Raw genomic sequence first — 13,791 nt, forward strand, 5'->3', positions numbered from 1 at the left:
CATCTTATGTAGAAGTTGAGTGGTACCCAAGTACATGGAGGACATCAAGTAATTAAAGTCCCCACATATAAAAAGAAAACGAAGCTTTGCTCTAGAAATGAACACAGACTGAATAATATTTCCCTGCTGAGAAACAGACCAACAGGAAATAACATTCCCCTAAACCTTAAAATTTCAAGCTCACCAGCTGCTCCTCGGAAACCCTATACAGGGTCGCTATGGGTCAGAACCAACTCGATGGCACATAACAACAACAACAAACCTTAAATTAGACTCCTGGTGTGGCACTGTATGATCAGCACCGGACTGTGAACCACAAAGTTGGCAGTTCAAACCCACCAGCTGCTCCTTGGAAACCCTATACAGGGTTGCTATGAGTTGGAACCAACTCAATGGCACTTAACAACAACAACAAAGCCCTAAATTGCTTCTTACCACAAGCACAAAGGGACTATTCTGATGGACCAGAGAACTTAACATTGCCTTTTGTTTCCATGGAGTGGCTGGTGAACCGCTGACCTTACAGTTAGTAATCTAGTGCTTATCCCACAGCACCACACCAGGACTCCTGAGCATTACCAAAGACATGGACTATCATCAAGGCCAAGGATTCCACTTCTTGAAGAAAACCACTGTTTTACTTACGAAGCTGGCCGGTCTTGTCTGAGGTCAATGGTGAAGACAACTGCATCTTCACCTGCAGATAGGAACGTACAAGGAGAGTCTGGCTCCAGGGCCAACTGAAGTAGAAAAAGGGAAAAGAATGAGGCTTCCAAAGCGTAGAACTAGAGGTCCTCAAGTTCATATCTTTATGTTTTAAAAGCGGCTACAATTAAAATGTCTCAGCATGAAAAATGTCTACCTCCTTTATTATAAAATCCCACCAGAGGAGGTAATTTAAGTCCATTCTCTCCTGTTCTATGTGAATTATTTATACCTAGTTTATGTATTCTATACATGGCAAAGGGCAGTTGACTCCCTATTTCAAGACCAGAAGAACCTAGATGATACCAAAGAAAAACATCAGTCATTTAGTCTCAAAATCTATTCCATGTCCTCCATTAGTAGAGAAATAGTCTCCAAGTTCCATTTTCTATATTTAGGATTTATATCAATTATCTAGTGGGTTGAGGCTAGGCTTAAGAGTCAAAGAAACAGATAATTTTCAAATTTCCTAGAAAGTTCATTAAAGGACACTCCAGGACCACCCATATATATTTGCTTAGGATTTATAAGAGAGTCATCCTCTTTCCACAGCACAGAAGAACACTATGCCTATTCTAAAACTTGGCAGATCTTAGTTCCTCACAGGATCTCACCTTAAGCACTTGGTTATATACCCAGCTCATAGGCTTCCAGAACCAGTGCTATTTCTAAGTTGAGACTGGTGAGCAGGAAAATTAAAACTTTCACATATGAGACGCTAACCATTAGCATCTTGGAACTATGAATATATTCTAAAGACAAGCACAATAAAATTTGGAAGACATGAGACACCAAAGATTTCCAATTCAATTACAGCTCAGTTTAGGGTCTAGGTACAATCAACAAAGTGCTGCATGTTCACAAGCTAGGAATCTTTCAATTATTTGCCTTCTAAGAAGTTTCATTTAGAGTGGCAGATTTTTCTTTTTATAAAACTTCTGACTGAAATAAAGGGTGATGCAGATGGCCAGCCCCACCGCATACAACAAAAGGGAAATAATAGGTACAGATATGGGAAGGGCTTTGGCCCAGATCCACAAAGGATCTGGATTGCACACAACTGGGACAAAAGCTTACTTACCTTGTGGGAGGCTCCCTTGTGCTGAGCCACACGCTTAGTATTCTTGCAGCACTGTGTGGCAGATAGTTCGGCTACCCGCACCTGCCCATCACGGGCACACATGGCCAGGGTGGAATCACCACTGTTAGGAAGGAACTTGGCCTGGGGTGGCAAAAATGAAGAGACACATAAAAGGAAGTGAAGAAATGAATTTGAGAGGGAAAGATGTAATGGTGACCCAAATTCATTCTTCTTTTCTAAAGCAACAGCTAGAAACTTAGCTCTCTCGCTCTATATGAAGGGGCTTTAAAAACGTTCACTGAAAAACTAAATTAAAACATAATGGAATTTCTCCACAACTTTAAGTGCCTCCCCCCTAACAGTTGGCTAAAGCACAATTATTTCCAGGAATTAAAAAAAGGGAGAGAAAAAACATTCTCGGATATAAGAGAGCATTTCAGTTGGCTCTGGTTGAGAAGTTTCTGGTAAACTAATACTGTCCCTGTGTTGTTTATTAAGTGTCTTCAAGTTGGTTCAGACTTATAGTGACCCTGTGTAGGGTTTCTGAAAAGCAACTGGTGAGCGTGAACCACCAATCTTGCGGTTGAAACCGATCCTGCCCAGGACTCCCCTTTGTTGTTGTTAAGTACCGTCGAGTCAGTTCCAGCCCACAGTGGCCCTGTATAGGGTTTCCCAGGAGCAGCTGATGAGCTTGAACCACCGACCTTGCGGTTCAAACCAACTTTGCAGTCCAGTGCATTAACCCACAGCACCATACCAGGACTCCAGAACTCCCCTAGTAGGGAAGAAAACTAAGAAACAAAGGAGGAAAATCTATCTTGGTTTAAGAAGCAAAAATAAATTTGCAACCCCCCCCCCCAAAAAAAAAAGAGGGAAACTAGAGGACAATGGGGAAAGGAAGAGAAAATGCTTAGGGATAAATGGCTATCACCAATTAGATGTTTCAAACATGGTTATAACTAAAGAGTAAAATTCTCCAGGGAATAACAGAAACAGCTTTTATCAAATGGTTTAAGTACAAGACACAATGGTTAGCCTTAATCCTCAAGACCTTATGTATTATTAGCCCCATTTTACAAGTAAACTGAAAACAGAGGTTAAGACTTGGCCATGATCATACAACTAGTGAGAGGAAGAGTGAAAAGTTGAAACCAGGCATTCTGGTTCATCAACTCATACTATGGTGGTGGTGGCGGCTGTGTGCCGTGGAAGCGGTTCCAACTCTTAGGGACCCTATATGAGGTTTCTGAGGCTGTGAATCTTTACAGGAACAGAAAACCTCATCTTTCTCCCATGGAACGTCTGGTAGTTTCTGCTGGAAACTATGGAACTGCTGACCTTGAGGTTAGCAGCCTGACTCATAATCACTACACTACCAGAGCTCCTTCCCATATACTACACTGCATCTAATAGAGCACATTGAATACCCTCTTGACAAGTTTCAAGCACCCTACCTATAATGGTCCGCGGAAGAAAGATGAGGCTTTCTGCTCCCGTAAAGATTTACAGCCTTGGAAACCCTATCCAGGGTCGCTATGGGTCGGAACCGACTCCACAGCACTGAACAACAACAACAACCTATAATGGAGTCCTGGTTTGGCACTATAGGATAAGCACTGGACCACAAGGTCAATTTGAACTGCAAGATTGGTGACTCAAAGCCACAAGCTGCTCCTTGGAAACCCTAAGCAAGGTCGCTTTGAGTCAGAATCAACTTGATGACACTTAACAACCACCTATAATGAGGCTTCTAACAGTTGCTACGTTCAGGGAAACAAGAGGCTATTATGGGTCTTCAAGTGTATTTAATTCCTCTAAATCATTATGGGAGCTCAGGTGGGGCCAGAAATTCTGATGTCCAACTCCTACCTCAACTCACTACCAGCTCCAACTCCAGGCAGCAGCTCATTCCTCTCTAACCCATGACTGCTTTTTCAAGTGCTATTTTGTTCCCTTATCTCACCTGGAAGACATTACTTTTGTGGCCACTCTCAAAGTCCAGTACTGGCTGTCGCCGTACCCAGTCCCACACCACCACTTTCAGATCATCACTGCCACTGGCCAGCCAGGTACCACGCTGGTTAAAGTGCAAGGTATTGACACAACCGGTATGACCCTCAAGCCCATGCTGCAGACGGAAACGTTGCACAAAGACTCTTGCCCCACAGGCCTCATACACAAAGCGGGCATTTGAACCCAGTTCCCGCTCCCGAAGGGCAGGAAGGGCTTGCCAGCGAGGTCGAGGCAGAGCTGATGTCTCTGAAGACACCCAGTCCTCCAAGGCCCGCTCATCATCTGATGAGTCCTGTTCACGGTTGGTTCGCTTGCGCTGTACACGACACCGAGGCTGCTCTTCTTCCTCCTCCTCTTCTTCCTCTTCTTCCTCTGAGCGGTCATGGACTCGGTTTTCATCATTGATGGAATAATGGCCAGTGTCTTCCATGCTGTCAGAGTCCTTGTCTTCAGCAGAGCTTTCTGTGTCTGTGCCTCGACTTTCTGTACTAGTACGGTTAGGGCCACCATCATCACCCGTCAAGCTCAGGCTCAGGTCTGAGGCTTCCACTTCAATGCCTGAAGATGTCTCTCGGCCCTCCTCAGCTCCAGACATCTCCTCTGGACTGCTGGACAGGCTTCCTGGATGTGGGAAAGGGATAGGTAAGGAGGAAAAATAAACAGAGAAGGAATCAGAAGAATTTACCCTCCTCAGGGTAAGAAATCATCACATCAAAGGACCCAGAAATCTATTTTGGTCAAACATCTTCATTACAAATACTTAAATGAGTGTCTTCTGAAGGAGAAACTTGTAAGGGTCAAGAAACTGAAAAGACTGCAATTAAAGTCAAACGAAAATAAAGATACTTCAACCCAAGTGAAGAACTAGCTCTCAAGAAGAAAACATTGGGAAGTTGTACTAAAGTATGCTTGATACAACTATCTTAGGCTTTGTTCTGTTGATGGACACCCATTGGTTACAGCACATAATTTAACTGAGTATAAGGAAAAAAAACAGCCATACTCAGTCAAGAGTTAGTTTAGCTCTCTTCTTAGGGAAAGATGAAAACAGCTCATTAAAATCACGTTGACTTATGGATGTAGAACTGTGGCCATTTCTTACTTCCAGAAAGTATCATTACCCTCTATATTCTAAGTTTCTTTACCCTAAGGTTCATTTATGATACTCATCACTGGGATCAAAATCACTTGGAATCAAGATGGAAGTGGAAGGAAAAAATGTGAATAGTCATCACCTGAGTGTTATCAAGCACCTTTTAACAGTAATGTACTTTGACTTTATTTCCATTTGCTTAATAATTGTTTATAATCATAGAAACTCTTTGAGACAAAACTTTATCAGGAAGTATGTATAAAGTTGATAAAAAGCAGGCAAGGCTACTATTGTAAGTCCCTGAGAAGAAAAGTTCACAGTATAGGACTGCCATGTTGAATAATAGTTATAAAATAATTGGACCACTTCAAAGCGATCTAAATCACTACAATTAGATACCTTTAGTTTCCTAACAGTGAAATCATATTCCAATGAGTACTTGGGCAATGTTGTAGAGCAAAGCAAAACAACTTCCAACCTAACCTTAGGTCAAGATGTGAGGAAAAGATAGGGTATATGAGTTTTAAACACTGCTCATGTCACTTTTCTTTCCTGAAATGACTAAATTTCGTCCCATAAAAAATAAATTCTGTTAGCAATGCTATCCCCTCTGTATACAGAGTGGATAGTGATGGGCAACTTAGACATTGGCTACCTAAAATAAGGGGGTGATAAAGGCACGAAGTGACTGGCTTACAAGTTTTTCAAGGGTGGGGGGCATGTTTAGTTTAAGAGTGTGTGGGGGAAGATAAGAATCCCCACTGAATAGATTTCATCTTTACTAGATGAGTCTGGTAAAAAGAGATGGGGATAAGATTCTTATGATTCAACAGTAATTGTTATCATGACTAATTGCAACTCTCACAACTATATAAGATAGAAGTTTTGTAACAAAAACGGGGGAGTAGTTAATCTTACAGTCCAGAGACAGAGGACCCTAGGACCAACAAGGGAGAACACAAGCACAATGCGGGACCCTATCCAGAGAAGCAGCGACACCAGAGATGGAGGCAGAGATGGGGACATGGAGAGAGAGGATGAGGACTCTGGATTCATGGAAAGAGAGGGACTGAGAGCTGGCAGTCAGCAGGCAGGCTGGCAGAATGTGCCCTTTGGTGGTTTCAATTATTATAAATGCTTGAGTGTTTTAAAAAAAAGAGCTAAAATGAAAAGAGAGAAATACTGTTAACTGATGGTACATGGAGGGGATTATAATCATTGTAATGAAACAAAGTATATTATTTGTTGAATGTAAAATTGATTGATGATCTACCCTGTAAACTTTCACTCAATTCACAATAAAAACTTTAAATAAATAAATAAATGCTTTTAGGAAAGACACAACATCTATGACTCTGAAGTGAGAAATTCAACTCTACATCACACTGACGTCTTTAAGATTCAGACTTTGAGTATCTTGCCCAGTCATCTGGATTAAAGTAGTGTTTCTGAAAATCTTTGAAGAAATGGAATCCTTTTTCAATAAATTCTTATGCAAAGCCCAATGGAAAAAACAAACTTTAAAGAAAACACAAATTTAAGTAATGACAGAGGTTGGAAGAAACATAAACATCTCTTTTTAATTTTTTTTTTACATTTAAAATAAACATCTCTTTTTAAAATGCACTTCAACTAAGAGAACAGTATAAAAATAGTAACGTAGGAGCTGAAAGAAAAAGAATTCAGCAATTTGAGCCTAGGAACCTCATTTGCTGATACCGCTTATTGTACACCAAGGAGGTTAAATAGTTAAGTTTTTTTTTAAATGCCAATTAGATTTTAGATTGGAAGTAGTGCGAAGGGATATAATATATCATACCTAACAGGTTTATGGAGAGTGAAAAGTAAAATATTAAAATTCCTAATATTATTAAACTGTGTTTATTATGTATGCATTGTTGTTGCTAAATGCCATCACGTGAGTTCCAACTCATAGCAATGCTTATAGGGTTTCTGAGGAGCAACTAGTAGATTTGAACTACTGATCTTGTGGTTCACAGTCCATGCTGATTCAACAGTACCACACCAGGAGTCCTTATTGTGCATTACAATTAATAAATTCAGATGACTTTGGGGGCCCTATCCCATGAACTGATATGGTACTGAAGGATAAGCAATGGATTGCTAACCACAAGATCAGCAGCTCAAACCCACCAGCATGCACCTTAGAAAACCTATACAGGATCAGTAGGAGTCAGAAATGACTTGACAACAATAACAACCACCACAACCACATCAACTAAAGGACAGAGTGTATCACAAGTTCAACACAAGGATTCCAACAGCCAATGACCAAGATTGAATTTAAGGACTGGCATTTTTTTTTTTTTTTTTTTTTTTCTGTAAAGGACCAGACAGTAAAAATGTTAGGTTTTGCAGACCAAATGAATTTCTGTTGTTAACTATGCATTTCCAGTAATGTAGTATAAAAGCACCCATAGACACTATGTGAACAAATAACAATGGCTCTGTTCCAAAACATATTTATAAGAACAGGTGGTGAACTGAACATGGGCCGCAGATCATAGTTTGCCAACTCCTAATCTAGTTAATGGCCAAACTCCAAATCAGTAGTACCTTAAACCTTTCTAGAAACCTGTGCCTTTTAACTAAGCCCAGTGAAAATCTGAATTTACTCTTGACAGAAGATCAGTAAGTGACTACTGGTAAGAAAATAATAAAGAAGCAATAAAACAGCATGTTTGAAATTCGTCACCTACCCTACTTTTCATCATCACTGCTCTACCAATCATCATCAAATCGAATTTAATCTATAATTCTGACTGCACGGTGTTAAGAAATGCTACACTTTGTGCTGCCCAACTATATTTATTTGGAAGAGGTTCTCCCTAGCTCAGAAGTTGGCTCAAAGATCAAGCACTGGCTCAATGACTGAGGTAACAGCTATCACTCTATCAGAATCTTGATGTTCTGCCTTTAAATCTAATCTAGACCAACTAACACTTGGCAGCACTGGCGCTAAAAAAAAAAAAAAAGCCCCCGTTTCAGTTGAGCTTGTTGGGTTTTAGCTTTATCTCTATCAATAATCTCTATCAAACTATGATCAAATTAAGATGAAAAGGGACCTCTCAAAACAGTGGGGAGCCTCATCTTCTCAACAGCTCTCTCATTCCTACCACCAACTGGATCTTATTTTTCTCTATTGCAACATCTCCTACAATTTCCCTGTCTGTACAAGGTACACTCTGTCAGAATTTCAAGCCACTTGACCTCACAGATTCACAGTACTGATACTGATCTTCTAAAAACAATCAAACAAAAGTGGAAGGAGTAAAAGTAACAAGATAGTCCAAGATATTTCTTACAGAGTTTTCAGTATGTACTCAAAACAACACAGGAAAGGTTCCCTCCATTCACTAAAACCCAGGTTGATATGTTTGAAGAAGAGGCAGAAACTTCAATTGATAACAAAAACAGCTTTGCCTCATCTTAGCCCCTTACCATTAGCTAAGTCTGTTTTGCCATCTGTGCTGTTCTCTTTGCTGGACATCTTGAATGATGTTTGTAGCAGCCAGCCTAGATTTAGGACAGAAAGAAAATGAAACAATTAGAACACAACCCTGAGAAAAGACAATAAGGAACAGTGAGATTTAACAAAGTATGCTGTTTATGTGTGCTGTTGATTCTGAATTACAGTGACCCTGTATAGGGTTTCTGAGAGCAGCAGGTGGGTTTAGAACTGATGACCTTATAGTTAGCATTCCAGTGCTTATCCTGTAGCACCACACCAGGGATCTAATAATGTACATACAGTCTTTGTCATTTTTATAAAATGAATTACTTTTGTGTTAATAGGGCTTCTTGTTGTTTGTTGTTGTTAAGTGCCATGGAAGTGAAATCAGTTCTGACTCATAATGACCCTGTATAGGGTTTCCAGGGAATGGCTGGTAAGTTTGAACCACCAACCTTGTGGTTCAAACTGACCTTGAGGTCGAGTGTTTATCCTACAGCACTACACCAGGACTCCATAGGGTTTCTTAACTGCTATAAAATACCTCAGGTGGTGGTTCCTTTTTTTCCTATGTCTGTGGTACTGTAGGATAAGCAAGGGACTACAAAGTCAGTTTGAAACACAAGGTCAGTGGTTCAAACTCACCAGCCACTCCTCAGAAACCATATACAAGGTCACTATGAGTCAGAACAGACTCATCGGCAATTAAAAACAAATTTACATAGAGTCATAATCTTAGGAAGGTCAATTACCAACTCTACTTTATTCACTGAGTAACTGGCAGTGTCTTTTCAGATTTGAAAGAGGCAACTGAAATAAATAAAACCCTAAACAGCAAACATATATCAAATGACAGGTACTGCAAGCAGAGTCTCAACTCAAAAAGCTAGCCTTGGCATTGCTTGCCCTTCAGACTCTAAGAATCTTGTTATAAATACTAGTCACAGACACCTGTAAAAAGCCGAATTGGCAAAAGTTGTGTGACAGATACATATTTATAACCCAGCTCAAAATTTTAAAAAAGTAGCTACTAAGGTTGCTTATGTACTGGACACCCCATGGTATTTGGTTCCTTGTTTTAGTGCTAACATATTTTGTACTTGCTCTACCTCCTAGATTGCTCCATAGTACGTGTGGCTTTAAAGCTTGCAAGCAGCTATCCAAGGCATAACACATGGTGGGAATAAGGGAGCTGCAGCAACAAAGGAAAGTAAAAACAGGAAAAGAAGAGGATATGAAATGTGTGGATAAGTGCCTCTATAAACTGCCTCATTTCCCATGAGACCAAAAGAACTGGATGGTACCCAGCTACCATTATTGAACATTTTGGTTAAAGAGTCCACAAAAGAAACCTGGTCAAAAGGGGGGAAATACAAAACAGAATTTCAAATTCTCATGGACTCAAGACTTCAGGGAACTATGAAGGGTAGATGAACCATAAAACTAGCACCCTTAAACAGTGTTTAAATCTTAAAACAAAACTATTCCCTTGAAGTCATTTTAAGATTAAACAACTGTTTAGCATAACTAGTAAAAGAGGTGTGCCTTGAGCATCATACTCTTTTAAGAACAACTGATATGAGATCAAACTGACAACAGCAACTCAAAAGATTAGCTAGAAACCTTAGGGGGCATTGAGTCTATCTATGCTAATGAGAGTAGACCAACTCAGAAAATGAGGATTAGAATGGTTACCCAACTGAAAGAATATAGTCAATGTCACGGAACTGTACATGTAGAGACCACTGAATCAGTGTATATTTTGCCGTGTACATTCTCAACAAAATAAAATTTACACAGGGGAAAAAAAACTAGTATATACATGCACAGCCACAAAACCTGTAAAAACATGTCTTAACGTGAATAGGTGGGTCAGATTCTGACTATAATTTTATATCTGTCAACTTAGGTAGAAAAGAAATCAAGCTCACATGCCTAATTTCAGCTTATTATGGTGATGGTGGTTGTGTGTCACGAAGTCAGTTCTGACTCATAGTGACCCTGGATACAGTTTCTGAGATTGCAAACCATTATGGGAAAAGAAAGCCTCACCTTTCTCCCAGGGAGCGGCTGGTAGATTTGAATCACTAACCTTATGGGTTGCAGCCCAACTTGTAACCTACTTATATATATACATACATATACTATGTTGCTACCAGGGCTCCTTACAACTTATTACATGCAAAGATATAAGTTAAGAATTACAAGAGGCAGAACTAGAGTTTAAAACTCAGGAACACCATACCACTAAGAACTTAAAAATTTATAGGATCTCTTTGTTTCCTGTTAGGAGTATTTGTCAGTTGCCAAGTGGAAAATTCAGAAAGAAAAGGGTAAGATCTCTGTTAAACCATCTCATCCTATTTCACAATAAAGCATACATTATTTCTCCTAAGTCAACCAACTTTCGCCACACTCATCTTCTGTCGATGTCCCAGCTATGTGTCTGGGTGCTAGCTTTTAGACTCTAATGACACTGTTAACAATTCATTATTTTTTTCAGGGCCTCACTCCAACCTTCAACAAATCCCACAGAGCAAAGACCAATATTATTTAGACCAGAATTTTGTTAAGCCCTTTCAGTGCCTTGGACAAAAGGCACTGGGTAAAAGACAAAGTATGAATTATGACCCTATCCCTTATACCCAGGCATATTAGCCTCTCTAATTTTTCAACAACCCTTTCATTATCATAACAATTATCTTAGAGACTTTACTTTCCCAGCCCCATCTTTACTCTTCTCCTCCTCTCTTGCCCTTCTCTCCTCTAAAGAAATCCAAGTAGCTTCATACAAAGTGTCAGCTACCACAAGATAGCTGCCCAAAGATTGCTCAAAGTAGACCACAGCAAGGAGTAAAAATATAGCCAGAGCAGGGCTGAGGCTCAATTTGAGGGAAGGACACCTGGAAGGCTGACAATGAAAGACAATGGCAACAAAAAAACAAATTTGTGAAGCCACATAAACAGAAACTGCAATGAACTGTTTGCATATATTTTTGTATAGTGTTCTTCTCATAGCCCTTTTTTTCCCTCTCAATAGTCACTGTTCATTATTTTTTAGCATCCCAGCAATATCCTCACCTCCAGCTAGGATTTAAATTAATCATGTTAATTGCCAAAGTCTTACAAAGTGAGGGAACTGATTACAATGTTTTTTAGAATTAAAAACTTAGGTCATAAGCACACCAGTATTATAGTGGAGAATAGAGCTGATGCTTTCCTACCTCAGACTCAAAACTCTCTACACCACACTATGTATCTCACCCCAATGATCCACTTTGGTGTCCTGCTGTGGCGCTGCAGAATAAGCACTGGACTGTAAGGGTGGTTTGAACCACGAAGTCAGTGGTTCAAACTCACCAGCTGCTCCTTCAAAACCTTATACAGAGCCATTAAGAGTGGGAACCAACTTGCTGGGACTTAACAACAATGATCCACCCTGAGAAGAATGAAAAAGCAGCTCCAGTGAACCTTTCTCAAGTTGGGTCTCATCAATTTCTCCAGAAGCCCAGACTGCCCGAACTTAAGACTCTTGGGCTCTAGAGAGACTATTTGCCTTCCTAGTCTCTGTGACCATAAGAAACCAAAGCCTAATAATTTCCACCTAGCTCTGAAAAATGAAAAGCCATGAACTTGAACCCATAACCATAAGACTGCAAAGCTAGTCTTCTGACAATATCAGTGTAAGTTTCTTCTAAGAAGGGATCATCTCATTGAAGAAAAAGTTGACAGAACGTATTGCTAAATTCAGAAACAGAGAATGAATTTAATGAATGCTTATGTCAACCATTAGAATGAATCTAATGAATACTTATGCCAACCCTGTTTATCACTTAACTGACAGGCAGACAGCTTCTGCAGGTCACATTTTAGGGGGCACAGAGGAATCCTGGTGTAAAGCTGTGGGCTAATACGTCAGTCTGCAAAGTCATTTGAACTGCAAGGTCAGTGGTTCAAGTGCACCAGCTGGTCCTTGGAAACGCTATACAGGGTCACTATGGGTTGGAATTGACTAGACGGCACTTAACAACAACAATAAGAGTAGAGCAGAATCAGACTCAGACAGAAAATTAGAAGTCCAAGGTTCCAGTATTAGCTAAATCATTGGTGACCTTGGATGAACTACTTAATCATATCTTCATTTCACTTTTTTCATTTGTAAAATGGTTTCCAGAGACAGGACCAACAAGTAAAATCATACATGTTAAAACGTCTGCAAAAATGTACTATACAGTGTGGTCTCAAAACTTTATAAATCTCTGGAGAAGAACAAAGAAGATGGCAGATCGGGTAGATGTACAGTGAGGAGCTCCATCAACAACAACACAGAAAACCGGACCAAGCAAGCTCAAGAGATGGTGCCAGAACCCTGCACCACACATAAAGGAATATTTAGAAAGTTGGAAGACTTATAAATAGGGGAATTTGTAGCAGAAGCAGGAAATCCATTGCTTTCTAATTTCAACACGCTCAGTTGCTCCTGGAGCCGCCATCTTGGGTGAGACCAAGCAGGGAAAGGACTGGAGCAGCCACAAATGCCTGACAGAACTGCAGAGATAAAGGTGTGGACATTATTTTTTTTTTGTTCTTCATGTCTGTTCATTGGTCTCTTGCTGCCTGCACACCTCCATTCTGGTGACTAGACTAGGGGGTGCTTAAGCGAGTGGACACCCCACCCCTACCCCCGGAGGGTTCTACTACCCATGCACACAGATCTCCTAGAAATTTAAAGTGACAGTTTCCACTTAAAACCAAACTACAGTACAAAATGACCACAGCCAGCACAGAACTGTTTATCACTAAGAAAAACACCTCAACGGGGATTGTGGAGCGTGACAGGTAGACTAAAAAGGAAACAGGCTGAAAAATAAATCCTGAGTTACGTCACAATGACCAACAGTGGCATCTTGAAATTTCTCAGGAAAGAGTGAAAAGGGAAGCCCATTTCTTGATCACATCTACCTGGAGGCAATCAGAAACCATAAAAAAATACCAAAATACATACCCATCTAAGTATTAAGGCCACAGATAACTCCTGAATGTGCCCCAAAAACTGAAAAAGACAACCATATCAGCACATGTCCAGACACGAGATAAAGTGACAGAAGCAAATCAGCTGGAAGTAGACCTACACTCCCTACTGGAAGATGAGTAAGCTTTGGAAATGCCTGAGAAGAAATTCAGAAAAATGATTATAAAATGCATCAAAACACTATACAACGGAGTTGAGAAAAATAAGGAAGAAGTCAGGAAAGCACTACAGGAATCAAATCAAAGATAAGGACAGAATCTTGAAAGCAGCTAGGTAAAAGAGAAGGGCAAGTAAATCACACAACAGAAACCATGCAGGCAAGAAGGCAATGGGGAGACATATATAAAACCCTGAAAGAAAAAAAACTGCCAACCAAGAATCCTCTACCCAGCAAA

At 40.1% G+C, this 13,791-nt stretch overlaps 1 protein-coding gene across 1 annotated transcript in view; it reads right to left on the reverse strand.

The window, feature by feature from the left end:
* The window catches only part of DCAF8 (DDB1 and CUL4 associated factor 8), a 69,373-nt gene that overhangs the window by 35,682 nt on the left and 19,900 nt on the right, over positions 1 to 13,791 (reverse strand). Inside the window, exons 2-5 of the mRNA XM_006861645.1 lie at positions 8,355 to 8,429; positions 3,750 to 4,420; positions 1,787 to 1,927; positions 646 to 740 (exon numbers count right to left, since the gene is read on the reverse strand). Coding sequence (XP_006861707.1) covers positions 646 to 740; positions 1,787 to 1,927; positions 3,750 to 4,420; positions 8,355 to 8,403 — 956 coding nt within the window. The 5' untranslated portion in view covers positions 8,404 to 8,429. The remainder of the gene's footprint in view (positions 1 to 645; positions 741 to 1,786; positions 1,928 to 3,749; positions 4,421 to 8,354; positions 8,430 to 13,791) is intronic.

Source organism: Chrysochloris asiatica, unplaced genomic scaffold (genome assembly GCF_000296735.1).
Source record: "Chrysochloris asiatica unplaced genomic scaffold, ChrAsi1.0 scaffold00042, whole genome shotgun sequence".
Classification (NCBI taxonomy): Eukaryota; Metazoa; Chordata; class Mammalia; order Afrosoricida; family Chrysochloridae; genus Chrysochloris; species Chrysochloris asiatica.